Genomic DNA, 26,893 nt, shown 5'->3' on the forward strand with positions numbered 1-26,893 from the left:
GTAGCGTTTCCGTGTCGAGAAGAATGAAAAAAAAAACGCACTCATACTGCATCGTAAGTGCCAGCTGCCTGAGTGCCCAAAAGAGACGGACATGGGTGGATTTTACCTCCCATAATTCCCATACGGAATGAGAGCAGTTACGATAAGGATCTGGTCTTTGCTACCGGATACATATCCACCCGTTTGTCGGTTGTTCAGTGTGTTTGGAAAGTTCTTTCGGCTGCTTCTCGTATGATACAACTTCAACCACCCGGTGGTTAATGATGGTTTCGCGCACAATGAATCCCTCGTTTACCGAAAGGATGCATACGAGACGCATTGAGACAAAAAAAAAACACAGGAAAACCCTCCAAAATGTGATTGTGAGTGAATTGTATCATTTGCCCCGTGATGCTAGCGGTTGACATTTAACAGTAGCCCATCCGGTTCTCCCCTGCACATAGTAAGGCAATTGCAGCAATATGTTCCAAACATCCCTCAAGGGATGTTTGCAGCGAATGTCCCTCCAGAAATCTTACCACGGCTCACTCCACACGCACACAAAAGAACTAGGGCGTTTAGCCGCTGTTAAGCCGATTGACGCAACTCCGATCGGACCGGGTAAGATAAGCGACCAGAAATCGTCGCTTAGCGCACAGGAATTAAAAAAAAAACCACCATCAGGGGAGAAAATCCATCTCACCATCCGTGATGAAGCGGGTAAGCAGCATGTATCACATTTATTTGTTTTTCAAGCCCCCTGTTGCAGTACGGCAGGGTTCAAGTTTATTGCAGCAATTGAAAGTTTGCCGAGGGAAGAGATTTGCCCAACGGCTCAATCGATTTCACGCAAAGATGGCGCCGTAAAACATGGCTCAGTGCTGGGTACTGTGGTCATTTACGAATCTACACAGACTCCAGAGAGTCGGCCTGTTAGCTATTACCCTCAGCAAGGACACCGTGCTGGGTATTACTCGATTAGTCAACAATCGTCAACCAGGCACTGATTTCCTGCGGAGACTTTGATGGGTTTGAGCGAGATAAGCTCACATTCTAAACGCTTCATTTCCGATTCTCTGATCGCCTTGATAAGAGATGTTTCTAAAGGGGTGTTTTTGTTTCGTCCTTCTCCTGGAAGTACGGGCCCTGGAGTTGGAATGTTTGGAATATTTGCCCTAAGCGCTACGGAAAGCGAACGCTATTAGTTTATAGAGTAATGGCGAAACAGCGATTCAATTTGTACAATCTGTTCCTCGTCGTAAAAAAAACTAAGCCATTTAAATGTGTAGTTCCTACAGTTTGCCAACCCACAGGCAGAAGAAACAATGCAATCAATCTCCAGAACTCGTTCCCACCCGTCCCACACGGTGGCTTAAAATATGGCATGCGGTAAATGGATGGTTGTTTGTTTGTTTTAGTTAAAATTTTATACCCATCGCTGATAAGCCGTCCTAACTGTTTTACACTCCCACAGGATCGGAACCGGCTACCGGGTGGTGGGCTCCAATTCCTCCACGTCCAATTGCGTCGCGTGTTACAAGATGGTGGGCGCATGGTATGACACACCATTCGCAACCAGCCGAAGCAAGGGAAGGTGAAAAATGTTGCTCAACACCGGGAGTACGATTAATAATAATGGACTAGTGCTCGGTACGGAACGAAACGCGCATGGGGCACCACAGCAGTGTGCCGTTTTGGTGGGTCGCTTGGGGCGTGTGAGTCGAGGTGGCAAAAACTAGGCCAAACTAACAGGGAACCTCGGTGCTGCTAAGGCCAAACCCTAACGCACGCACCACAGACGGAAGGCGCTTGTGTGTGTGTGAACTGTGCAGCCGTGCGCTAATCGAAGCTGATATACATTACATTATTTAATTTAATTTATGTTAATAGGAAGCGAAAATGCCAAAATCAAAACAAAGCACAAACACAACCACACTGCTGGGGCAAGGGAAAAAGGGAAAAGTTGCGTCGAGGATTCGTGTTTTGCAAAGTGTTGGTGTTGCCTTTTTGGTGGAGGGATGATTACACTTACAGGGGTTTTGAGTTGAAATGGGATAGTGGGAAAGTAGAAACCATGTCTGGATTCGCTTCAAGCTGATCTAGAATTCGTCGAGGTAGTTCTGGAATCCTTTCCACACGCTGGAACTATTGCGAGTTACTATCAAATCTGTTCAAAGTTCTAGTTCAACTTGAAGAGAATTGACAAACGGTTTCAACTTTGCCACTTCAACTCACATACCCTGTATGTATATCAAACAACAAGTTTAACCTTCCCTAGCACCAGGAGTAGCTTTGGCCGCGACTATTACAATTAGCAGCGTTGAAGGGGAAAAAATACGAGAGACCTTTACTGCCCATTTCGGCAAGGGTATTCAGAGGAACTTCGCTGGTTAAGAGTGTAGTTGTGTGATTGTAATTATCACCAGTCTCGGTGAAGGATCAACTGACCGCCAAACGGACGCACGAAAGCAAACCTATCCAACCGTTACATTCGACACTGGTGAGGGTGAGCTAAGGGTTCGAAACCATTGGATGAAGGAGTCGGGACGGAAGCTTCAAGCTGCACGGGGGCCAAGTCGTAGAAACGAAAACGTCACGCACAAAGCATGGAAATTGTATTAACGTCTACTGCCCGATGGGAATGGAAAGCACACGGAAAATGTGCTGTTGGACAGCTTTCGTCCACGCGAGCTCTTTCTCGCCCTCTATCTAGCCCCTGTTTTGCATTGTACCTTTGAGGTACGGTTTCGAGCACAATTTTTCGTTACATTGTTGTCCAGTCGTCCTCCACCATACCCAGGCTGCCGAGGTAACCCATCCCATTGGCCGGCAACGGACGGTACACCCATGTGCTGCCCAAGTATCAATTTGTAATAGGTTATGTTTTACTCCAGTTTCAATGGTGATGGCAACGGTATTCATTTGTTTCCCGGTCCAACGTCCGCAACAACAACGCGAGGGCGGGAAAAAATGGCGTCCAACAACCAGCACGCACCCGCGGTGGTATTTTCCTCCAACCCAACACGCAAATGATGTGATAGTGGACGGTTTTATCGATTCACAAGCGGTCACTCACCGCGGTAGTAGTTTCCATCGACCCGGGAGGGGTGCTAGTGCTAGTGGGATTATTACCGAAATATGCTGATGAAATTGACTCACCATGGCCGACAAACACACTACCCTGCGACCGCGTGCGACATACCGTCGTGCGACGCGGTTTTTCCCTCCATTTCCTTTCCATTTCGTACGAGCAGTTCACCTTTCTCTGGGTATTCTCTTCCTTTTTTTTCGTTGTGGGTAATATTTTCCCACCTTTTGTGTCTTTGCTATCCAAACTTCCCAACCCGTCGTGTTGTTCTCGTCACGGCGATTGCGAGACGCTAACCGGGACGAAACGTAATGGAAGGATATTTAACGCATTTTTAAGATAACTGTCGCTCGGCGGAACTTAACAAATTGATCGGAAGAGGAACAATGTGCGCAGCTCGTTAGACATGAACATTACGTTACGATAGGGAAAGTGGAACAAAGTGTTCCTGTTTCGGAATTCTAGAATGCTAACCGGTCGGGAAATCGTGGTGAATTGGTGAATAAATTAACGCTGTGAAGCGAAACAGTTGGTATCGAAATTTTGACACTTCATGACATCGATGCTATGATAGCGTTACGGTAACACAGCCATTCGTGATCTTTCCGTTTTCGTGGACCATTTCTAAGGTTTCGAGGTACCTATTCCCAGATATCAAATCATTCCAGCTCCATAAAGAAATATCAATAGTACCGATCAGCGTGTCATCGCGACGCCATTTCGTGATGCGTCCGTTTGGACACCTTTTTTGGAGCTTTGTTGAGAATTCTAAAGACGCTTGTACATGACGCTAGTTCGTTGCGAAACACGCACCACGTCAAATCGTCCCGTACCGCAACTTCCAATTGGTTCTCAGACGGCCGGTGTATTGTGCGTCGATCATGGAATTCTGACAAGCAGCCCCCCGAAAAAAAAAAGAGCACACTCGTTTCATGATCCCCAATTTCGGTCGCATCGAGAGAATGGTTGGAATTCATAAATTTTCCCAATCACACTTCACCCCGGCGGTCGCGATCCTTTTCGCGCTATTGGCTTGCACTAGAGGGGGGGCTTTTAATCACATGTCCAAATACTATGCTCCGCTTCCCAAGGTTTTTGGTCGGACGGGCACATCGACGCAATGGCAAGAAAAAAGCATGATCCACTTCACAACGCTTGTGCGATTGCAATTTGCTAGCCACCGTTACCGTGGTCAACGCGACGAGTCTGGTTTCGGGCAAAGTATTTGCGAACGTGTCTCATGAAAATTCCCTTCTGATATCATTCCACAACCTTCAAAATCAATACGCCAACTCGCAGGCGAACTGCAAAGGTTGCGCCTGAATACCTTACAAACGGTCAACAAAAAAGCAGCTCTCTTGTTGGGGCTCATTCCTCTGCCGGGCTACGTCAAGCAGGCCCCGCGTAATAGGAAACCATAATCAACTCGAGCGTTTATCATCTCCTTCCTGTTGCAACTCGGCTCGAAACTTTGTCTCGATTCGTTAGCTGCGATGATAAATGGACTGCGATTGACTGTTGGCGTATGTTTGTTTTTATCCGTCAGAAGCCCTTTTGCTTTTCCGGAGCTTCTGTCGCGAAACATTTTTCGCGTGGCAACTCGACGGGATCAAGCAGTGCTGGGGAGTTACGGTCCACACCACCGATCGCCATCATCGCGGGCTTCGATACCGTTCATAAGCCTGGCTTGGATGATCATCCAAGAGCGAAAAAAAAGTAGTACCCTCCCCGCAAGTAACGCAAGAACGGGTAACGCAAACAGGTAGGAACGCTTCACGCTATCTGAGACCTGTCTCGTTAACAATAAACCCTATCGCTTACACATGTATTATGTGCGATGAGATCGATTCCGATCAAAGGAGTGATCAAGCGTTGGTATGTCGTTTTTCTTTAGCGCAGCTCGTTGTAACGTTTTGCGTTTTTTTTTGTTCATCCCTCTCATCGTTTTTATCTATCAACCTTACTGCTTGAACGTCACCTCAGCGCGAGTCGGCACGCGGAGGAATCGCATCATAAATTTTGATGCATAATTCCTCATGTTGAGTCGGGGAGGGATTTTTTTTTTATCTGCAACGAATTCACCACCATCCAGCTCAAGTCAAGCTTGTCCGGTATGTTCCGTTCGCGCTGAACGCGTCCTGTGAAATCAAATCAAAAATTCATCTGTCTGATAGTTTGCTTGCTGGTGGCAGCGAAAAGAACCGGCACATGATGAACGCCTCATGGCATGATCTGGCCAGCGGTTCATAGTTTCTCTTTCAACTTTGTCCCTGTTGCGCAGAAGTGTCGTTATCATTGTACTGCTTTGAAGCCTGTTTCATGGTGCCATTTATTTTGCCATCCCCCATCCCCACCCCATCCAAACCCCATGTCCTTCCACAGCGTCGGCGGTCAGTTATTTAATTTATTATTTATTTATTACATTTTATATGATTCGCGCGACTGCATTGTTGTTTATTCGTGCATCCATTCGTTTAGGTTTCTTTGCAATGTTTTTTTTTCTGTTTTCTTATCCTTTTCATCCCGTTTTTGTGTCCATATTCCATATCATAAGACCGCTTGTTTGGCTCGTTCACGCCATGCGTTTTGTCTTATCTGTTTGTTTTACTTTACTGCGTATGCGTTCCGGGGCTTTTCTCTCTTTCTCTCTCTCGTATTTGTGTTCTTGGTTTTGATTTGGTTGTTTCTTTTATTTTTTGTTTGATTTTGTTGTTTGTTTTTCGTCGCCGTGTGCAATACATTATGCTGCAGCATTTTCCTGTATGAATTGTTTCAGTTTGTCATTTCGGTTGTTTCTTCTGGTCTTCGTTTGTTTCGCGCGCGTAATGTTTGTCCAGTTCACTTTATGCGGCGAGCTCGTTTATGCGCCGGGGCTTACTACTTCGCTGGTCATTCCGTCCCGCCCGCATCCCGCACTTATCGGTAAGATGGGCAGGTTTGTGTGGGGTCTGCCACATCGAAACACACACACACACACACACACCAAACGCCAGCCACAGTGTCTGTTCCGATTTATGGCACAGCGCAAAAACCGTGCGTCAAACATGACTTTGACAGCCGAAGCGTCGCCGTGTCGCTTCTCGGAAATATGTTCACCTGCCCCCCTCACTACCCTCCGCTCCCCTTTTCCTCCCCACCCTCCTCACGTTATCGTCCCAGCATCCCGAGCCGCGGTCTTGGCCGATGGCGATCGCCTGCGGGTAGTGTTGACAAAGCCGCCGTTCCCGTGCAAATCCGGTGCCGTTTTCGCACCGTTTCATCGCGCGCGCCGGTCCCAGTAAGAGTCCGCACCGTTCGACCTCCTGGAATTCTTGAATTTATTACATTATGATTTCTCGTTCTTCACTAACCCTCAGGCGGATTGGTTCGCCGGGCGGTGGTAAGATTTTTTTTTTCCTTTCTGACGGAACACGATGCGCCGAGAAAGAAACCCAAGCCAAAGCCTGATACGATGTACCTGGGGGATGCTGTGCGACTCGCAGATTTATTGATTTTATTTATGAATTATTAAAATCCAATAAATAATGGAGTGAAAAGTGTGATCGCGGAAGCTGAGCGGGGTAGAGTAACTGGACCCTTTTTACCATTGACAAACGGCTCAGTTCCCGTAAGGGAATGGACGGCTTCTGTTGTAGCCGGTGTAGCGGTGGTACGATGGAAAAAAAATATATTTATTTGATATTTTGTTCCCTGTTTGCTTCTGGTTTCGTGCCAGTTCATTGAAGAACTTTTGCAAAACTTGTTAAAATGGAAAAATGGACGAAAAACGGATTCGCTGCCGCAATTTTGATTGATGGGATCGCACCGATCGACAAAGCGTGATATCTGCACAGTGTTGGACGCAGTTTGGTCACTTGACTGATTTGAATTGAATTAGATTCATGATTCATGAGTGGCAAACTGTGTGTCACCAGCCGAACCAAGTGTTTGGTATGGCTTTTGGAGGAATATTTTCGACTTGGGTGGTTTTGAGTTTGATTTTTTCCAACTTTGAAGATGTATTTATTGATGTAAACTATTTAAATTGACGGAATATTTTTGACAGGTTGCTACTAAGCTAATATAACATCAATCAGAGTTTCGGACCATTTGAAGCAATATCGTCGTAAGAGACACAATACAATCGTGTACTTAGAGCAAATCTGATTTCAATAAATGACACTCATCAATTATTTCCGACCGGATATCCCAAAGAAACAGAAGTTAACATTCCTGAACGAAGAGGTTACGAATTCTTGTTACTCTTGGCTGCCATCTGTTTTCTCCCCCCATTGCGAACGATCAAGTAAACGAAGATGGTACAATAATTGAAGATTGGTGGATGATTGGAATGAAGCATTAAATGCCCCTTTTCCGGACATAGCTGTATAAACCAACAATGCAAACATTTCCGTACGTTCATTCACTGTTGTACCCTTCGGTCTCTTAAATACGCCTCAATACCTCGATCGATATACCCTCACCCGATTGCTCCGCGTCCGAACAGCTCGCTTTGGGTGTCGGATTAATCGAATCCCAACAGATCAGACAGCAACACCACACCAACCATTCAGATTAAGAAGAAAGGTTGAAACCTCACCGTACGAGGTGTAAACCGCACAAACCACGCAGCACTAACCCGCAAACCACCGTAGCCCAACCATTCAACATCACAAAATTACATGCTTCGTGGCGAATTAATGCCGCGCACTGCCAAGGCACTGGGGTAAAGTCAATTATTTAATGATACTTAACCACGTGTGTTAACCGAACGGTTGTACGGTATGTGGCAGCGGTGCTGAAATGAGTAGAATATTTCGTTCCCTTGACCGAAATTTTCTGCTTTCCAGCTTTTTTCACCACCGATGGAGATGCTTTCATGGTAGCAGAATTGGATCAACACGATTAAAAGCTTCTTCCATTTTTTTCTTGAAACTATTCTATCAATTTGAGTTCGGTTAATCAAATTAGCTTTCGGCCCAATCAAAAATTCGATGAATGAATTTTCACTTACCACCACCACCACCAAACACCAGTGCGCAGTTTCATTGACAATCTTTGGCGGCTTCCAGGGGTCTTTCGGAGCAGCTCTAACGAAGACGTACGCTCGATGGCTTGACGTTTCGTGGCGTACGACTTGATGTGCTACACGCGCTTCACGCGGGAAGGCACCGAGTTAATCGTCTTACAATTTAAATCAATTACCACCTCAAATCAGGCTCAATTATCACATCTGGCTTTGGTGGTTCGGAGCAAATGCGAAGGAGATAGAAGAAAAAAAACGAAGTAGAAGCAGCCACTCCAAAACCCGGTGGAACGGTGTGCTTTTTGGAAACTGCAGCATTACGCGGCTGCGTTCCGGTCCAAGATCGAAGAATGTTTCGATCTCAGATCTTCATTCATAAGTAGCTTATAATAATAGCAATAATCTTCCAGAAGGGGATCCTATCTCGCCTGGCGAGATCGGTTTTGGGGCGTGAGGCTAAAAGCGGGGTACGCGGCAAACGGGGCAAGGTAAAACCGAAAAAATACACCACGACATGAACGATACGATAATGATGAATAATTATCATTCGCTCGTTTCTGTTCGCTTGCAAACCCCGGACCCGTTTCGGTGCGGACGAAATGACGAGATTTGGGAAGATCTTTTTCTTTAATGTTATTGCTTTTAACTCTCCTGCCTAAAACATGCACTTACGGAGGGTGATTTAAGACGGTGTTGTGCTCTGGACATTGCAGAGCGCACGCAGAGAAAGGATCGCGTAATGAAGGGACCGACCACAACAACCAACACCAAAGAACATCATCTCGATCGCTCGATCGGTACAGGTGCAGGAAGAGAATTGAGCGATCGAATTATGCCAGTACCTTCGACCGTCGGGTTCCACACGATCGGAGTTTCACCCGGTTCCCCAACGAGAGTCACTCGGGGTGGTGCCGCGCACTGGGGTGGCGTGTGTCTCACGTGATAATCACTTTAATCAGCTTGATTTCATCGCGATCGAATCGGTTTGATTTATTTTATTTATGTTGCTGCTCTTTTTTTCCCCCCTATCGACGTTCCGACGTTGCTCCGACGACCAGGCCTTCATTGAACGGTGGATAGCGGATCCGTGTTATTTCCATTCCCCGTTTTTCCCTCCATGCACCCGCCACCTTTCGGGGGAATTCCATCTGGCAGGAGCACAATACGTCTTCTAAACGGGAGTTGATGGAACGAGGGGAGCAGAAGCGGGAGAAGCAGTCCCGGGAGATACGGTGCGGGGCTAACGAGTGCAGTTGGGCGCCTTATACCGTGGGCCGGACGGAAGCAGGTCACAATTCAGACATCAAATCAACATAACAGGAGGATGTCGTTTGTTCATAAGCATAAATAATCCATTCTCCGCCCGTGCTCCGTCGGCCCCATTCACCCGTACACGGTCGGTACATATTGGAGCAGAACGAAATGAACCACCCGTGGCCGTTTAATGCTTCGGCGTGCTTGTTAATTCCTTTTTGTCCCGAAACATTCTCCACCGTCATCACCATCAGTGCCGTCGTCATCGTCAGCATTTCTATCGGTTGTCGGTTTGAGATGGAAGTGTTCCTTCCGTTGGTCATAAATTGGCCACGCTGGCGCTTCAATGAAGCGTTGTCTCGGAGTTGGTGTGTTTGTGTGAATTTTGTGCTTGAGTGTGAGTGTGTGGACGAACAAAGGTACAACATTTTATGTCCGTTTTTCTGTTGTTGTATGCTGTTGATCCTTTATGAAGCGATCCGAAACTGAAGCATGCGCATGAGGGACGTGGAGTGTACATTGAATACCTTGAGTACCAAAAATCGATGAATCAGACTAATCGACAACGGTTGACCAAAGGATGGACAGACCTGTAGCGTTACAATATTAAAATATATTACCTAAACCGCATAACACCAAAACTGTCATGAATAAGTGTATGGGTAAAAATATCACGAATTCTATCTCCATACCTCTTCGTAACTCGAATTACACCACCAAGTTCCGCAAGAACAGGATCTTCATGTAACAACAGGGTGTAGCACTAGAGGCCCGAGGTTATCTAATTAAACAATAATTCAATGCAAGCGAAACCGAAGTTTTGCAACACCGTACCCACAAAAGGGCAGATTTAGGTTCGAGGCACATTGAAAGAGCACCCGCCATTACGACACCGCGACCAGACATTGGTCCAGCGGCTAGACAACCAATTGGGCGATTGGACCGTACCACAGGGACGCGAAGTACCTTCGACAAAAGCAACTCCATCCTCGCCGTCCGCTCGATTTGCTTCCTAGCCCCCCCCTGAAGCTAAAAGTGCCATTTTGTGATGGTACTCCAAGGGTTCTCCGGTTTTTGCGAAACACCGCAAGTGATGGTGGACCGCGAAATCTCCTCTATATGCATGTCCGCCGGCTAGTTGCGGCCACAACTGCTGCAGAGGTGGAATTAAGTAATAAAAACCTTAATAATAGACAAACAGGTCTTGGCCGCTCTATGTACACCTGCAGCAAAATGGTTCATCCCCTGAGGGGGTGAGATGTTTGGCCAGATTTGGCCGGACCACGCCAAAGCAGAGGCACCTCTGTCCATCCGGTTTCCAGTGGATGGGTTTACGTTTGCTCACTTCCCGCGCCGTTTTCGTGGGCTGTTCTACAGAACCGGAACTTTTCGGGGGCTTGTACCAGTGTTGCAATAGCGGTGGCGTTTATGCAAAATGCATTGCATGCAGCTCGAAAATCAAACACCTCACCACACATTTATTATAATGAAACCGTAAATGTATCAGCACGCAACGAGCGTGTACGTCGACTCCTACACGAAAGCGAGAAGCCTGTTTGAAGCGAAGAACCGGGCGACACAAATGCCATTTGCGGACTCGGATTCGGACTCGGACTTTTACCTCGCCGTACTCGTTAGTGCCCCGGGGATCTGTCCCTTTAGCTGCGAGCCAGATGCACTGCAAAACGCAAACCGAACTGCATCGTTATGCAACCAAGCTGCGATAAATTGTGTGGTGAGGTTGAATTTCGAACCATTACTTCGAAAACCGAACGTCGGGGGTTGCACTCCCGTTTTCAGTGACTGGAGCCGACCCTGTTTTCCCTCACTACACGAGTGTCAAAATGAATGTGTGCAAGGTGCAGCTGGTGCGCATACGACGCCACCAAGAAGTGGTCGTAGGGTGGCCGTTGGTAATGGTGGGCATTTTGATTCATTACGGAAAATGACCGGTCAATCATGAACACACGCATTCGGCCGTGCAATCGCATCGTTTCCCGATCGGTGAAGGTGTGAAGTGGCGTGTCGATCAGTTGTAGCTTTAAATGGTGCTTTTACGCTTTTATTATCCCTTCGTACGCGATACGCTGAGGGTTAGAACGCGCGGCCCGGCAAACCTTGTAACCGGAGAATCGCTCGGTATAGCTGGAACTTTCAGCAGAACCACTGCCGGTGTTGGTGCGGAAGGATACGATTACCTAGCTGATAGATCGTTTAGGATAGCAGCTTCTGAAAACATCAAATCATCAATCGTTTTCTACTTCCAATCAACCAATCGGCCCGATTGCTGAGGCTTTTGCATCCTTTCGCAGAGACCCAACGTTCGCGCGAGTTCTGATGTTCTCGTGTGCCCATTTTGTGTTGACCATAAGTAATAGTTAGCGACACACACACACACACAGAGGGCCAACGACAATTGCGGTGGGTGTGGTGCTGGTTGCGCCACACAACTGTATCCGCGGATATTATGCGCACAGCAAACAATTGACAATTACTTCATGCCAAGTGCAATTGTGTGCAGGACGGGGATGGGTTATTCAACATGGCATGGCGCACAACGAGGCGCTCAACAAAAATACATCGTTGAATGCCACCGAGATGCACATTTTGTCGTCGGTTACATTGCGTGTGGTGGTACGTTTTACAAACGATGCAAAAAAAAAACAACAACCATCCGCTAACAAACGATGCTGATTGCTGAAGAAACCCACTCGTTGTGGCGTCCTGTTTTCTGTTTTTTTTTGTTACTTCATCCGCCATTAGCATTAGTGGGTGATGAGCGCGTGGTAAGAAATGCATACGGTGGTGTTGCGTAGGGCACGTCACGCTATCGATCGCGCACCGGAGTCGGAACTCGCGCGCGCGCGCCGCACAGTGTAGGTGCCAAGCTCGCTAGCATCGAAACCCCACATTAAGCAATAAACATCTGTGTGTTATTATAAAATAAATACCCCAAAATGAAGCTAATAAAATAATAGGCCTACCGATAGGGAAGTTGTAGTACACGGGGAGGAAGGAGTCATGCAGCTTTTGTTTTTTCTTACTCTCCCTCTTTATTTCACGCACGCACGCATTAGTTCGTATGCAATTTTGCAGCCACGCGGGAGGTCACACGCGTCGCCGTCTCGGGAGCTAGCCGAGAATGCACCGAGAACTGCTGCAATTCTTCTTCGACTGGGCGCGCGTGCACGCGGCATCCATTCCGCAACGGGAAGCCACTGGCCGGTTCCCCGGTACCAACGCGACCAATTGACGGTCACCAGTGTGAAGCGGGTTCGGTCAAGCGCCACCATCGCCACCATCGGCTGCATGCATGCATTTTCTGCACAACCGCAGCGCATTCTTTTCGGCGACCCGCGCGGCGTACAGGGCAAACGGCGTCGCAGTATTATGTAAATATTTAATGAATTAATTGAGCGCCAGACATCGAGAGATTATGTTCTGTCGCCTTTGTCGGCTGCATTCGGTGGCCTCCTTATTTTTTTTCCCTTTTCCCTCGTTTGCTCGCTGTTGCTGCGTACTTTTACGATACCGTGTGCCATTTGCCGTGCCTTATGGTGGACACGGAGCGGCACGAAACTAATTAATGAAGATGAAAAATGAGAGTGCGCTACCCTTCAAAGGGGTGTATCATTTGTTGTTCTTTCACTGCTGCGAGCGCGCGCGGTCCGTTCCGTCAGTGCGCCATCAGTTTGATGTCAACATTCCGAAGAAATGGTCCGCTCCTGTGTCTCCGCTCGACCAGGAAGCCCTCCGTACGGCTGTCAGCTTGAATAAGGGCAGATTTATACAGCGCTCAGTGTGTGCAAATATGATGCATGCAGCAGTTGATCAATAAAAAAACCCACCGGCTCTGTTGCCGCAATGGGGCTCCATTTCAAAGGCATCCGAAAGGTTCCCAGAATTCCGCTGGCTGTTTGCCAATTTTCCAACAAAAACAGTATCCAGTTTTCAATTAATCGTTTTTAAATACATTTTCCACGAATGCTCGCTGCGTGCAGTTGGAGCACTGGGATAGTTTCTCGCAGAGCGGCGTCCATCCGGCCGCGAGTTTGTTAAAGACACATTAACATTCATGACCAAACCATCAATTGACACCTTCCCGGACAGGCTGGTACGTGTGTTGAGTTTTGCGCGCAGCTAGAAACCTTTTCACACGAATGTCCGCGATGCTTACGGAGGATGTGTTTTTCTGGTTTGCTTTAAAATTCGATAACCATTGCAGACGTTTGCACTTGGGAGGAGTTAAAAACCGTCCACCGTCTATCAACCCTTCCGACTGCACATAATACACCGGTGGGGCAGTCGTGCCGTACAGAGACGAAGAGTTATGAATCCGTACGGCGGCCGGCGGCAAATTTATTCCGTTCGACATTTTGCGCGTCGTTCTCGGGTGCTCAGTGAAAAGCCCGGGCAGACTGTTGGCCCATTCCCAACGGCCCAGGTCGACCGGTCAAGCGGTACGCGCGGCCAATAATAAATTATTGATAAATTATGAGAACCCCAACAGCTCTCTCCCTACCGTTTGGATGCGTGCGAATGTGCGTGCGTGGTGAGTGTGGTTTATACAGTTGGGTGAGATTCCGTACTTTTCCAACCGGCGGGTGTTGCCTTTTTCCATAATGGCCCCACAGCTGTGCCTTTCCCAGGCAGGCTATTCGGGGTGACTTATGGGATTTTTTGTTCTTCGTTTCTGTTTTCAGCCATTCTTTTGTGGCTTTGACATCTCGTAGGTGCCAAATATTACAACCCCGCGAATGTCGGCAGCTTTGCGCGGTCCAGCAAAATGGGAAACTAGTCCCAAGAAATAATCACACACCAAAAAAAAGGGCCCAACTCAAAAAACGGACCGTGTTGACTCCTGGCCGGTTGCGTATTCATTACGTGTGCTTGATTTATGAATTATGTTTCTTTTCGGCTTTATTACTCCTTTTTGTTGGTTAGCTCTCGAGGTGTAGTTTCAAGTTGTCCATGTTGTTCTTCCATTCCTGAGGAGGGTGGACATCCGCCACACACACACACACACGCATCCCCGAAAGGTGCGAATGGGTGGGGGGACGAACATGAAATCCATCCGATGAGTCTTTCGTCGGCAGATTTCGTCTACTGATTGGGCAATGGGGCAACAAGGGAACGAAACCTTCATGCGCAAAATCCCGAAAACAAACCAACAAAACCCCCCCTCAGAGCGACAGAGAAGCGTGAGAAAAATGAAGAAATATTACCGAACACATATATTCCTCAGCACCCACCAGCGGGGCGACAGTTCGGAAGTCCCTCTCGCATGTCAATGACTTGATTGTACAAAATGGCGAAACGCAACGGATTCCGTTTGGTCATGTACAGCCAGCATCCGTTTTGCGGCGATCGTAGCTCTTTCATCGTTATGTGCACACCAACATTAAACAAAATATGATATTCTTCCCAGTCAATGTGCAAGGGAGCGACGTTTTTTTTTTCGATGCTTCATTCAACGATGAATTTCGAAGTTTATTAATAACAATCGCAAGAAGTAAAAATCAGATTTTTTATTCATCTGCTCACTCTAACCCCTTTCAGGGGAGATCGTTCTGAGAAGCGCTGTATTAAACAAATACACTCGCCCCTATCCCTATCGTTCTTTATCGTTCTCCATTCCCCTCCGGAGCGATCCTTAACTCACGGAGCAGAAATAACGATAAATTTCTCAATATAATACGATCACAGCGTGGGGCCAAAAGCGCTCGGCTTCTTTACCAGGGCCACAGCTCGCCCAGCAGCTTACGAGCGTCCCACCAAGGGTTGACAGTTGTGTATTGGTTCGATTTAGCCTTCCGTTTACATCACTTCCTGCACGCACCTTCCACGTCCCAGCTCCGACCGCAGTTAAGCCAAAGGTGGCGATTGCACCGTAGCACCTGGTCATAATTTTGCTCCTATCGTACACCACTGGGGGTCCGCGTGAAACATAACAGCGGAGCGAAACAAGGTAAAAGCCCCACAATAACCACCATTTTACAACGGTACGTTCGCTAAACTAGAATGCGCACTAATTTATAACTTAGATACAGTACTGAACGACCTTCCGTAACGCCCGAACTCTTGCCGTGCGTAAATCGGCAGGATACCGCCACGAACAATGGCCAGTTCTGCAAATGGCCACCGTAGAAAGATGGCTGTTAAGCATTAAGCGTTGTTTGCGCGCCGTTCTTTCATGAAAAAAAAACTTTTCAAACTCCGTGCGCTGCCTTTTTCCCCCCCCGAATGATGTGTCAATTGTCGAGAATGACGCACAAAGGCGATGAGCTTTAAAATATGCTGCACCATTGTTTCCCCCGGTCCTGCAAGCACTCGAACACCCCTTTCGCTGTGCTGAGCTACATTTCGAACCTATTTTTAAATGATTCCGTTTCGCTTCTTTTGACACTTTGATCTTTTCAAATGCGCTTCTGGCCGATGATGATGGCCAGGGATGGTGCACATTTGAACCCGAAAAAGAAAGGATTCTTGGGATCTTTCGGTGTACCTAGATTCCAATTTCACTGATTTATTCTGTCTGCTGCTTTGTTCAATGTGTTTGGGGGTGAGCTCATTGGAAGTGAACTGACACCTTGGCCTTCTTTCTTCTACCAAGCTTTTGTGACTCGTAAAAAGGCTTTGTTTGAGCACAATATTTCTTAGGCGTTACAGTTTTTTTTTTGTTTTGTTATTGAAATTGGATCACACTTTTGTTGAAAGTGTTGCCCATCTGTTAAGGTATCGATGTGTTTAACCACTTTGTGACAGCTCCAGTGTTGTAATGGGACAAAAAAGAGGCGAGTTCGGGAAATGTTGCAGGAATGGCTTGGCTTGGAAATTGGTTACAATCAAACCACGAAAAGCTGGAGGTCGCGCCCAGCAGTGCTCCGTAAGAAGGGAACAAGTACCGGAACTTGTTCGCTCACCTGAAATGTTGGCAACTTGATTGCAAAATCAAATTAATTTTTTGTTTCAACACCACCACCCCCCCTCCCAAACAGTATTATCCAAACCAGCAGTAATCACTTCCGCAAGCTTCCGGTATAACGGGGAATAATTTGTTCTGGTGCGCCTAATCTAAATCAGCCTGCAGTGTGTAGCCCTGCCTGCCATCGCGATAAGCGCCGCGTTACAAAAATTGTTTGGTTTCACTGTGCCAGCTTTTCCTTTTGTGTGTGTGTGTATGTGCTCAAGTTTCCCTCTTAACTGACCCATTTGCCCTGTCAACAGCAGCCGGCAGGCTCGGCGGTGAACAGATAGAAAACTGTGTACCAATTTTCCGCTGGGATGCCTTATTTTTTCGCATCGTCCATGCAAGTAAGGGCATTTGGGCAGAAGTTCCTGGAAATGAAGCAGGAAAATAAAGAACGCTTACCTACAACCACTTGTGCGTTTTTATCTCGGCAGCATCGAGGATTGGATGTAATTATTATTTATAATAATCATTTTACATAATTACAACCAATTTCACCTGTACCCGGTGGTACCCAGTTACACACACAAACACACACCCACGAGATACACCTAGTCCTTTGCGTTCCAAACTCGAGCACTCTGACCGTAGAAGGTTATCCAATGTCTTCCGGGCATTGCAGGCGCTTGAAGATGGGGGAAAAAAAAAAACTTCGGAAGTACTCCGTTTTTCTGTTTCCTCCACTAGTCCTAAGTCTTTTGCTTCCTTTTCTGTCCCTGTTCCTGCTTCCAGTTTTCTTGCCTTGAGGGTCTAAACCACAACACAACTCGGCAGCTGGTGTGTGTGGAGGTGAGTGATGAGTTCATTTTGGTTAACCAAATTTAGATTTTTTTTTTCGTTGTTTTTTTTGCGTGAATTTCTGAACTTTTTCCTTCCCGCAGTCCGAAACACCTTTTTGGTGGAACAGCAGTATCATCTAAAGTACACCGGAAGAAATTGAAGTTCATTTGTTGTTTAGGATTTTCTCGCTTGCAAAACAAAACCAAAACCAAGCATCCAATTCCTTTGGATTACCTGTACCGTAATGAGGTTCATAATAAGATGCTAGGCGTAAGGCTCATCGTATGGAACAGACAAAACAAAGGAACACACACAAAAAAACATTATTAAAATGATAATCTTACCGCCCGAAAAAATGTAAAACCACGAATGGAATAAATGAGCAGCAGCAAACGGCAAACTAGACGTGAAGCATTTCCCGCTCCGATTAGTCGAAACGGTGGCTGATAAAGTGAGACGGCTGGTATTTAGCCACGAATTCTTGCCACGAGCAAGAACATGAACACGAGCCCAACAAAACATGACGATCGTGTACAGCAAACAGAGCCTGCCAAAGACAAGAACGGGGCTCCACGCGAAGGCAAGCGGTCCGGTTTCGTGTTTATCTTGTTTTATAACTCTATACTCCATTTGTGTTGCTGTATGTACATAATATCGCGCTCGTTTGGTTCACGCCTTCGTCCTTCGTTCAGGGGGGGAAAGCTGCTGGCAAAGAGATATGTAAATTCCACACAAACCTTGGCTTTCGTCGTACATGATCAACGTAATGCTCCAGCAAAATGTGTTGATTAAATGGCAACATCTTCAGCGCTGGCTATTTTTCCATTAACCCTTCTGTCCGTTTCAAATAGTTCTCAGCAGTAGTTGCTGAGTACTACTTTGTGTATGATGATTTGATGCAATAACCACACACACTCACACACACATATCTTATGCTGGAAACATAAGAGCATGTTTGTGATTTTTTGCTTCACATTTGCATTCGTCCCAACCCACTTTGTGCTGGCAACCATCGCAGTCTCAATTTCCCGCAGGAACGCACGTTGATTGCAAGGGGAATCTTGAATTACCGGTTCCATTTGGTGGATTGCGCGGATCGTCAATCGCAGTATCTGTCTCCTTCTTTTCCAGCGCTCCAGTCCGGGTGTGATCTACAAGATCCATATTCATTACATCCACCAGGTCCGCTATGTGTGATCACACATCCCGCATGGTCAAAACAAAGCGCTCGTATCCGCAAACCCTTTCCCGACGACCGGCAGGTATTGGAGGGATCGTTTCGTCCAGGTACTTAACATAACGTACCCTTGTACATACCCGGCCCGAACACTGCGGCACAGGGAAGTGAGAAGAAACACAAGCCACCCGTCCAAGCCGTCCCATGGTGAGTTGATCCTTCCCGGCGTCAGTCCTTTTGCGGAAGGCGCAGGGCATTACCGTACGAATCCGCAACGGTAGTCAAGCGTCTGTCTGCAAACTTCTCCGATGCCAAGCAGCGGTTTCTGGCGGGATTGGCTTAAGCGATCGATGCTACTTTTCTTCCGTCCACTTGAGAGTGGTCAGTTCGGGTATCGGGTTCAGCGCAGGATCGACAGTACAGACGAGTGGCGCCAGCGCACCAGGATGCAAAACTTAACCCCGAGTGTCTCCCGAGAAGCTTAATTGCCAAAGCTTACACACGTTGGCTTGGGTTCTGCATTTCGCCTACCCCTGTTTCGACTTCCCTCAATGGGACTCGCCGGTCGATTCCGTGTCAAGGGTTTAAAATCCTCCTTCGGTACTTCGGTAAGAGATACATCCGATCTGATCTGATGCGGATTATCTTACCTACGGTGTCTGCTGGGATCGGTTGGCCTGATGCAGTGCGCTTCCGGTGCTGTATTAGATTCGCCTTCAAGCGACACCACCGACCGAGAGCATCGATTGTGCACGCGTACTGGGGAGTAGCTCTTATAAGCAGCTTTACGCTACCTTCTCGTAAAACGGAATGCCGTGCGCATTCGCTCCATTAAAAACGCATTAAACGCAGGAAACGATCGACACTCCTCATACATATGCAAGCAAAAGGGGTGAGTTTATGTTTCAGACGGCGTTACTTGCTCGTTTCGTTGCTTTAGACTCCATGCTTTTTGCCATTCGCAGAGGTCTATTGATATGTGACAATTACATTCGCATTGCAATACTCCAGATGTCTTTGATATCTAAACACATGCGTACAACGCTTTAACAGTGGAGGGAGAAACTTACCTCGAAGTAAGTAGGAATTCGAACCAAATGCATGAGCAGAAATGATTTATGTTCAGCATACCTATAATAGGCCGTACAGTAAGGTTACACCCACATCACCGATGACATAGACAAACGGGTTGACTACTTGTGAGGTCTGTGTCTTTCAAAACGGGAACGAAAGCACACGCTTTGGCCTTCGATCAATTTCGTCGTTCTCGTGATCAGTTTTGGCGTTTGTTCATTCAACTGCCACGCACACATACAACTCTCGTAAAACTTAAGGTTTAAAACGTACTAAATTCTTTGTAAACCTTCTCTCCATCTTATTTTAATTTGTCCCCGACTAGGCTGTTTTTCCTACAATCAACTAGAATTCATGTTGAGTTCCGAATGCAAACAATCGTTCATGTCACCAAGCAGTCCTGAGCATCCCGTTTTACGGGCAGTGAAGGTTAATTAACGATCCATCGTCAAACCCATCTAACTTGTTCCACATGTGCCCGGTTGATAAGTTCAACTATTACACAGACCCCTGGACGGACGGTTCAAAACTCCCCAACAAAAATAGCCTAACGAAACAATCCGCCCTGGAAGTGGCTCGTGGCCACCGGTTCGAAATCGTTAAAAGAATTTGATTTTTATTAGCCACCTTAAGTGGTCGCAATCAATCGCGATAAATGTTTGTCAATTCCTGGAACGCTTTCAAACTCCGAATGCTACGTATCGGTGGTTATGGTGATTGTGTGTTGGCTAAACAACGAACAACGAAAATACTGTTTAGAAACAGGTAGAAAAGAGGAAATTTAGGAGGGTAAAATCACCCCTAGCTCAGAAAGTGGAACACGTTAACATCGTAAAACAAACACTATGCGGCTGTCGTAAAATTGGTTATCGAAAGAATAGTCTTTTCGGTGGTGTAGTTTGAAGAAGCCTAGAACAATTCTGAAGAAGTTGAGCGTCTCAATGTCTGTCGTTTTATTATTTTGGATTAAAATAGGAAAGAAGCAAGACAATTTTCAAAATAATTCACTTGCTTAGGACATTGAAGGTTCCAACTATAAATAGATTTTCCATGTGGCTATGCCTGAAGTTTGGCCATGGCTGCGTTTAACACTAACCTAGGACCATGTTTTGAAAATACTTCTGCACATACCATACATGCCAGACCCACAGCCACATGGCAGCAGTGTAAAGTTTTACTTGAAATCGAATGATTGCCGCCAGTTGGGCAGCATGTTGTAACATAATTTGATTTTATTTAGCATGAGCTTGCAATTTCCGAACCCAACCACTAGCCACCACGGCAACGAGGGTTCGGAACGGTGCGATCTCACTGCGCCTGGCAGGACGTCTCGGCTGACTCGTTCAGCGACAAGCACCCAAACCAGCTGGAGGAGAAAGACTCAAACGCAAGGAGCGATCGCGATCCATGGACACACACGGAAAAAAATGTTTCAAACCCCGAAGAAGAAAAGCACTACCAACAATCTCTTCGGCTCGGTACGCAACGGCAAACTATCTACGATCATACCCTGATGGCTAACCTGGGCGGCAAAGGAAAAACCTTTTAATGGATTAACCTGCGACCGAACGGCGGTGTTTCCCTTAATGGCCACTCGTCTGGTTATATTTGGAGCACATCGGATCTTTAACTAGAGAAGCGCGCGCATCCCCAGGTTCACGAGTGTGTGTGTGTGCGCGCGCGACGGAGGGCGGAGAAATTCAAAGATGATGGTCATTTTCTCCTCAACAACAACAAGCAACAAGGTAAAAAATACGCCACCGAAAGAGAATTCGCCGAAACGAACTAACGAAGAAGAAAAAAAGGAGCACTTATTTGTTTTAATGTGTTTATTAAGAAAAGCCTTTAATTTTACCTTTCTCTTTTCTTCTCTCTCTATCATGTTCTCTCACTCTCCTTCTCTCTCTTTTACTTTTAAATTTAATCCTACCGTCTTTTTGGCTCACGAATCACCCATTCGAGCGGTTGCTCAGCTTAAGTGAAGGCTAAGGTGCGATCATCGAAATATGATCGTCCCACAAGAAAAAAACCACCACCATCACCACCCCCACCATGCAACCCTGAACGATCGATCGCCAGTTTGGGCCGGAGTGACGTTTGTTTGTGCCGCCGAATCATGCGCCGAAACGGCAATCAAACGGGAGTGTATGCCGCCAGCGAGATACCCAAGGGCGCACATGTGTGCTCGATCAGCCACGATATAGAAAACAGAAGCCCTGCCTGGTAGCCGGAACGCTAAATTGAATTATGACAGTTTGATTGTGTTTGGCCGGCGCGGCAAACCACAACCAATCGTCGCCCGGGTTTTGTTTTTGGCCGATCGTGCGTGCTGCGGAGCGAAAGAGAACGGTTCGGTCAAAGCCGAATGCCCATCTGGTGCGGCGATCGGTCGGCAGAAATGTATCGAAACCCGGCTGGATGGATGGATGGACGGGATGGTTGGAATTTTAAGTGGCGCTCTAGTGACGCGAGCTGGCCAGACTATCATCGGGAAGGCGGTACCGAACATCCGAGACGGGGAGCCACAGCGGAACGCTCCAAAAAGGATCTTAATGCGATCCGAGTGTTCCGAGTGGCAATGGGAGCTGACCGCAGCTAGCGACTAGTGACAGTGAGGGGTCACCGGTCGACACAAATGTGGTAATTAGGCTCAATTAAGACATCAGGCCCCGAGATGACAGATTAATTTTTGCAGATTAATGCGCCGGACCGTGCCGTGACCGTGCGCATCGGAAAGTAGCAATTAATTGCATACTCTAGTAATTGAAAGCTCGCGTTTCGCGAGGGGAGACAGGGTGATGCATCGCGCTGTGTGGGGGCGCGGTGATGTTCCTGCGTTTTGGAGCAACAGTTTTCCCCCGGGTCTTTGCACCTTGGACGTCACAGCACATTCGGCGACACTTTCTTCCGTCGAACAGTGTCTAGCCATCTCATTATGCTCGCGATACGAGCACCAGACGGAGGCTGATTGAATTAGCCAGGAATCGCAGATGGTCGATGGAGACGCGTGCTTCCAACTCCTCCTGGAATGCCAGAAACTCCTATTCTGTCCAGCGTCCTATTCTGCGCCAGCGTCACGACCAGCACGATGTTGTTCGTGCCGATGAATTTTCGGTGATTAAAACACACTTTATGTGGTCGGTAGACTTCGGCCGTTCACAATTGGCACGGCGACAAACACCGGTGACCTTTTCTTCGGCCGATACCTAGCGCAGTGGGATGGGATTTTCAAATTTTCTTCCCCCTATGCGAAGTTGAATGTCACCAGCGCGATAGAAGCGGCCATAAAAAAACCGCCTAAAATCTTCAGCTCTCTAATAAAGCGATTGTGGCTGTTCGCTGTTGCAGCATGGTTAACGGTAGGATGGAATCGACCTTGCCAGCCAAAACAACCGACGGAAGCCCAATCCCTTCGAAAATGCTAATGTGCTTCGCGTTCGACGGTGGAGACGCATATCGTGTTATCGATTATTTTATGATGCCCGTTCGTTTGCCCCGAGCCTTATGTTGCTGCTGCTTTGCCAATAAACCAAGAAAAAGTAACAAAACTCCCCACCGTGAGCTGATAGATCCATCGTTTTGGCGTAACATAAAACACACACACACACACAGTCACATAAAACTCGATAGAACGGTGAGATATCAATCAATCACGATCCGGATGGGGTTTGGTTCCGTAAGGTTTCCATCCGCGCGTACCTGTTGCCGGCGACACGTCTGATTCGCGTCGCCGGGACACACCGAACGACGCGCGTACCATTTGCATGTCGTCGAACGTTGGGTTGATTTGTTTTATCAGTTTCGGTGCACGCCGTTGGAGGCACCGAGCGGGAGAAACTGTTTAGAGACAGAAGCAATAAAACAGTTACCACCTTACTAGGAACCATTAAATGCTGCCCACTAACAAATCGACCAGCTCTATTAATCGTGTCCGAGGGAGGCGAAGCGACCGGAGTCAGTTTCTAGCGACCGGTAGGTACGATGTACGGTTAGCTTGCCCTTTCCACCACGTAATATGATCGTGGAGACGAATCAACCGGCTTGGCTCGGCCATCTCATCCACAGGTCAGCCTCCACACCCCGGAGAAGCATCAGTTTAATGTGCGTCTGGTAGCGAGAAGTAAATCAAATATTTAAATTAAAATTTACCTTACTGCGCGCGAAAGGGCACAGCATAACGGCCAAAGCGACGTCGCCCGGACGGGCAGGATCGTGATTGAAACGCGATCGTGAGATTTATTGCGCATCAAACCCAATCAAATGGTAGTAGAAATTTGGTGTACCAAGCTCAGGGCGAAAGAGTTCGAACCGAGGAGGTGATTGATTCGTGAGTGTAGTAATAAAGCCAAAGTTTGCTAGACTCCCCGACACGACACGATCATTTATGAGTGTGTGTGTGTGAGAAAGGGTTCTAGGATGTTGGTAAAAATCGAAATGGGGGTTTAATTTTCATCGCTACTTCATTAAGTGTATATTTTGCTGATGGGGAGAAAACCACATTGCTAATCACCAAACCTTGCTTAATGGTAGAAATGTTTTGTGTTTATCTGTTTTCCTTGTAGTCTTCATCACTGAAACTTCATCAAAACCTTTCAAAACCTTTCCTCAGGATACACACAGTCTCGTGTGACGCATTCAGATTAAGCATCTTTTAATTACAAACCTCACGGAGGGAACATGGATGAGCCCCTTCAATTGGTGGGATCTGAGCGGTGAAGGTCTGGTGGAAGTGTTCGCATCGCATTTTAGCTATTCTCTCCTGAAACCCGACCATGCGCAGGTCAGTTGGCAATTTTTGTTTTCTACCTTTCTACACACACACACACACTCACGAGCACAACGAAAAACAACCCAACCAACGCTATGACAGCTCATTCTCATCGAAAAGAAAAACAAAAACTAGCTAGGCTGGTGGGAAAGGGTGACGCAGGGTCATGCCTTGGGAGACGCGGGACAGATGAATTGCATTCAGGCACGGAACGCGTCGTCTTCATTTTCGACATGCAACTCACAACGAGCGAACTTGCGCGAATGCGCCACCGGCCGCACAAACCCACTAAAACGCTCAACTTCAATGTCCCATCAAGCGGCGAACCCTTCGTTCGTACTCGGCATTCAAACGGGTCGACCGTTCTTGCGCGGTAACCGATCACGTACGGGCAATACGGGACAGCATGTCATCAGCCACGGATACCTACACACATACACGGTGGACGGTGTACTCTGGCCAAATTTTCAATGATAAAGTAATTACCATCGTATCTTGTGAAGCGCCATTCATGTCTTCGGCGTGTTGTCTGTTGCCAGTACCAGCGCATTTTGGACACATCCGTGTGAGGAGTGCGTCCCGGCACCTTACCCGCACACCCGTCAGGTCTACTCGTTGAACAATAATGCTCCAACTCACTCCACTCCACGGTTGGTGGGGGAAAGGAGAACAGGGGCTTGGAGGTGGGACGTTTTTTTTTTATTTTGGCGTGCGATAATTACATTTCCGCGACGCGTTCAAGCGTCTCGTTGTTCTTGATGGAAATCTCAATTGCAGTTTGGTTCCTGAGCCATTCACAGACGTCAGCGACTGGGGCCAAAACGTTCAGCCCGCACGGTACGTACGGCGCACTGCATTAACACTCAGTGCACGGTGTACCGCCTGCCTTTGGCTGCGCTGTAGTAATTATTGTTAATTACTTTTTTATGTAATTGAAATTGAAATAACAGCCACGCTACCACCGCGTACCACCGAACATGCAGCGGATTTGGGGTTTCGGTCGGTAGTTCAAAAAACAACCTCTAAACAATGTTTGTCTTACAACAAAGAAGTAAAAAAAAAAAACTAGCCGCAAACTTTTCGACTTGAAAATGTTTACATTCACTCGTCAAACTAAATAAAACCGTTTTTGATTTGTCGAAACACTTACCGTGCGGTCCGTAGCTTGTCGGGTAGTAACGCCGATGGGAGCCATTTTCCAGCGGGTAGAATGGGTTCATCTCGGACGGATCGACCGCGGCCGTCTGGTGACCGAGGGCGGCCGATGTACCGGGCGAGCCACCGAGCCGCTGGTTGTCGTACCAGCTGCGTGCCTCCGCTGCCGACGTCATATCCATGATGGCTGCCGTAAACTTTCGCCTACAAAAAAACGGCCTTCTTCCTCTGCTCACAATGTAACTAATCTCACACACTCACCCAAATGCACCAACTCACTTCACTTACGCACTTACGCCAAAAAACAAACGCAAAATTGTAATTGATTGCACCACTGATTGATAACACTAGCTGCAATGTCCTTGCTCGTGTCGGGGAGGATGGGGGAGACCTGTTTCCCTTTGCGCTCAACTTAGACGGCAACAGTTTTTCCTTCGCGAAACATTTTCATCTCTGCATCGTCACTGCCCGAAGCGCGAGCACTGCTCAAGTCCCTTCGTATCTGCCGTTGCATCTACTCGCTCCACATTCCGGTGCACGGGCATGTCACTGCGCTGCCGATGCCACTCTCGCCGCACGGTGTCGAAACACGGACGCACACCGATGCATGCGGGCCCACCGGTCGCCGTACGCCACAAAATGGTGGATCGCAAACGTAGCGAAATATTCCGATTCGTCGATCGCGAACGGCTCGCGCCCCTCGGTCCGGGGCTCGAGGGCGGGGAAGTCGGGAAAGCGCGCGGGTCACGACGCAGTACACCCGCGGAGCGATACTCTTATTTATCACGCTGCTCTCCTTTGTTCATTCGTCATCTAAGCGCACCCAACGGTGGAACACACTCGGTGGAATATCATTCCGTTTTTGCTTCATACGAAACGCGCGACTTGTGCGCGAGGTATTCACGGGTGCTTCCCGTTCGACCTATCAGGGTTGGACGAGCAGATGATGCTTTTTCGGGGAGGTTTGTAATTTATACACACGAAACTGTGTGTTGCTCATTCAACGAAACAAATTGTTTCCTCTTGTGAGAAATCCTGGCTGTTGGGCCCCGTTCACCCAGTGCCCCTGTATGCCGCGGGCTCTGCAGTGCTGCTGGTGGAAGAAAAGCGAAAAGAAACCCATTATTGTAAGCAAAACAAAAACAGACAATATCATTAGACTGGTAATCAACCGCTTAAATAAGGTGGAAAATTGTAGGCTCCCTCTCGATTCGAACTTCGGGTTCGGAAGGAAAATGGAAAAACACACACACACACCCCAGCGTGGACTAATTCCGATTCATTCACTACCCCTTTGCGCATCGGGATTTTGGGCTGTGAGTGAAATTGACACCACGTGAGTGAAATTGACACCGATCCTGTCCGATACACAGCAAGAGCTAGATTGTAGCAGAGGCGGCCCCACACACTTCGGACGGTCGGTGATCGAACAGACCTTATCGCAACGACAGCGGGATCGTTATCATGGCTTCATCGCTTCCTAGAACAATCCATCCATCCCCAAGGTATGGAGGAAAACGACTGATAAAAAGCTCCAAATGTCCCCGTGCGTCTACCTGCTGAAGATGGGAGCTCGCGAGCGGAGGGTTCGCTGTCTAGCCGCCCTTCGTGTCACCTCGCTGTCGCTCTCCTGCACTAGCGGG

At 47.5% G+C, this 26,893-nt stretch overlaps 1 protein-coding gene across 1 annotated transcript in view; it reads right to left on the reverse strand.

The window, feature by feature from the left end:
• The window catches only part of LOC128710259 (GATA-binding factor C), an 83,814-nt gene extending 58,382 nt beyond the window's left edge, over positions 1-25,432 (reverse strand). The window contains exon 1 of the mRNA XM_053805304.1: positions 25,246-25,432. Within this exon, the coding sequence (XP_053661279.1) occupies positions 25,246-25,432 (187 nt within the window). The remainder of the gene's footprint in view (positions 1-25,245) is intronic.
• Between the last annotated feature and the right edge of the window lie 1,461 nt (positions 25,433-26,893).

The sequence above is a fragment of the Anopheles marshallii genome, chromosome 2 (assembly GCF_943734725.1).
Source record: "Anopheles marshallii chromosome 2, idAnoMarsDA_429_01, whole genome shotgun sequence".
NCBI lineage: Eukaryota > Metazoa > Arthropoda > Insecta > Diptera > Culicidae > Anopheles > Anopheles marshallii.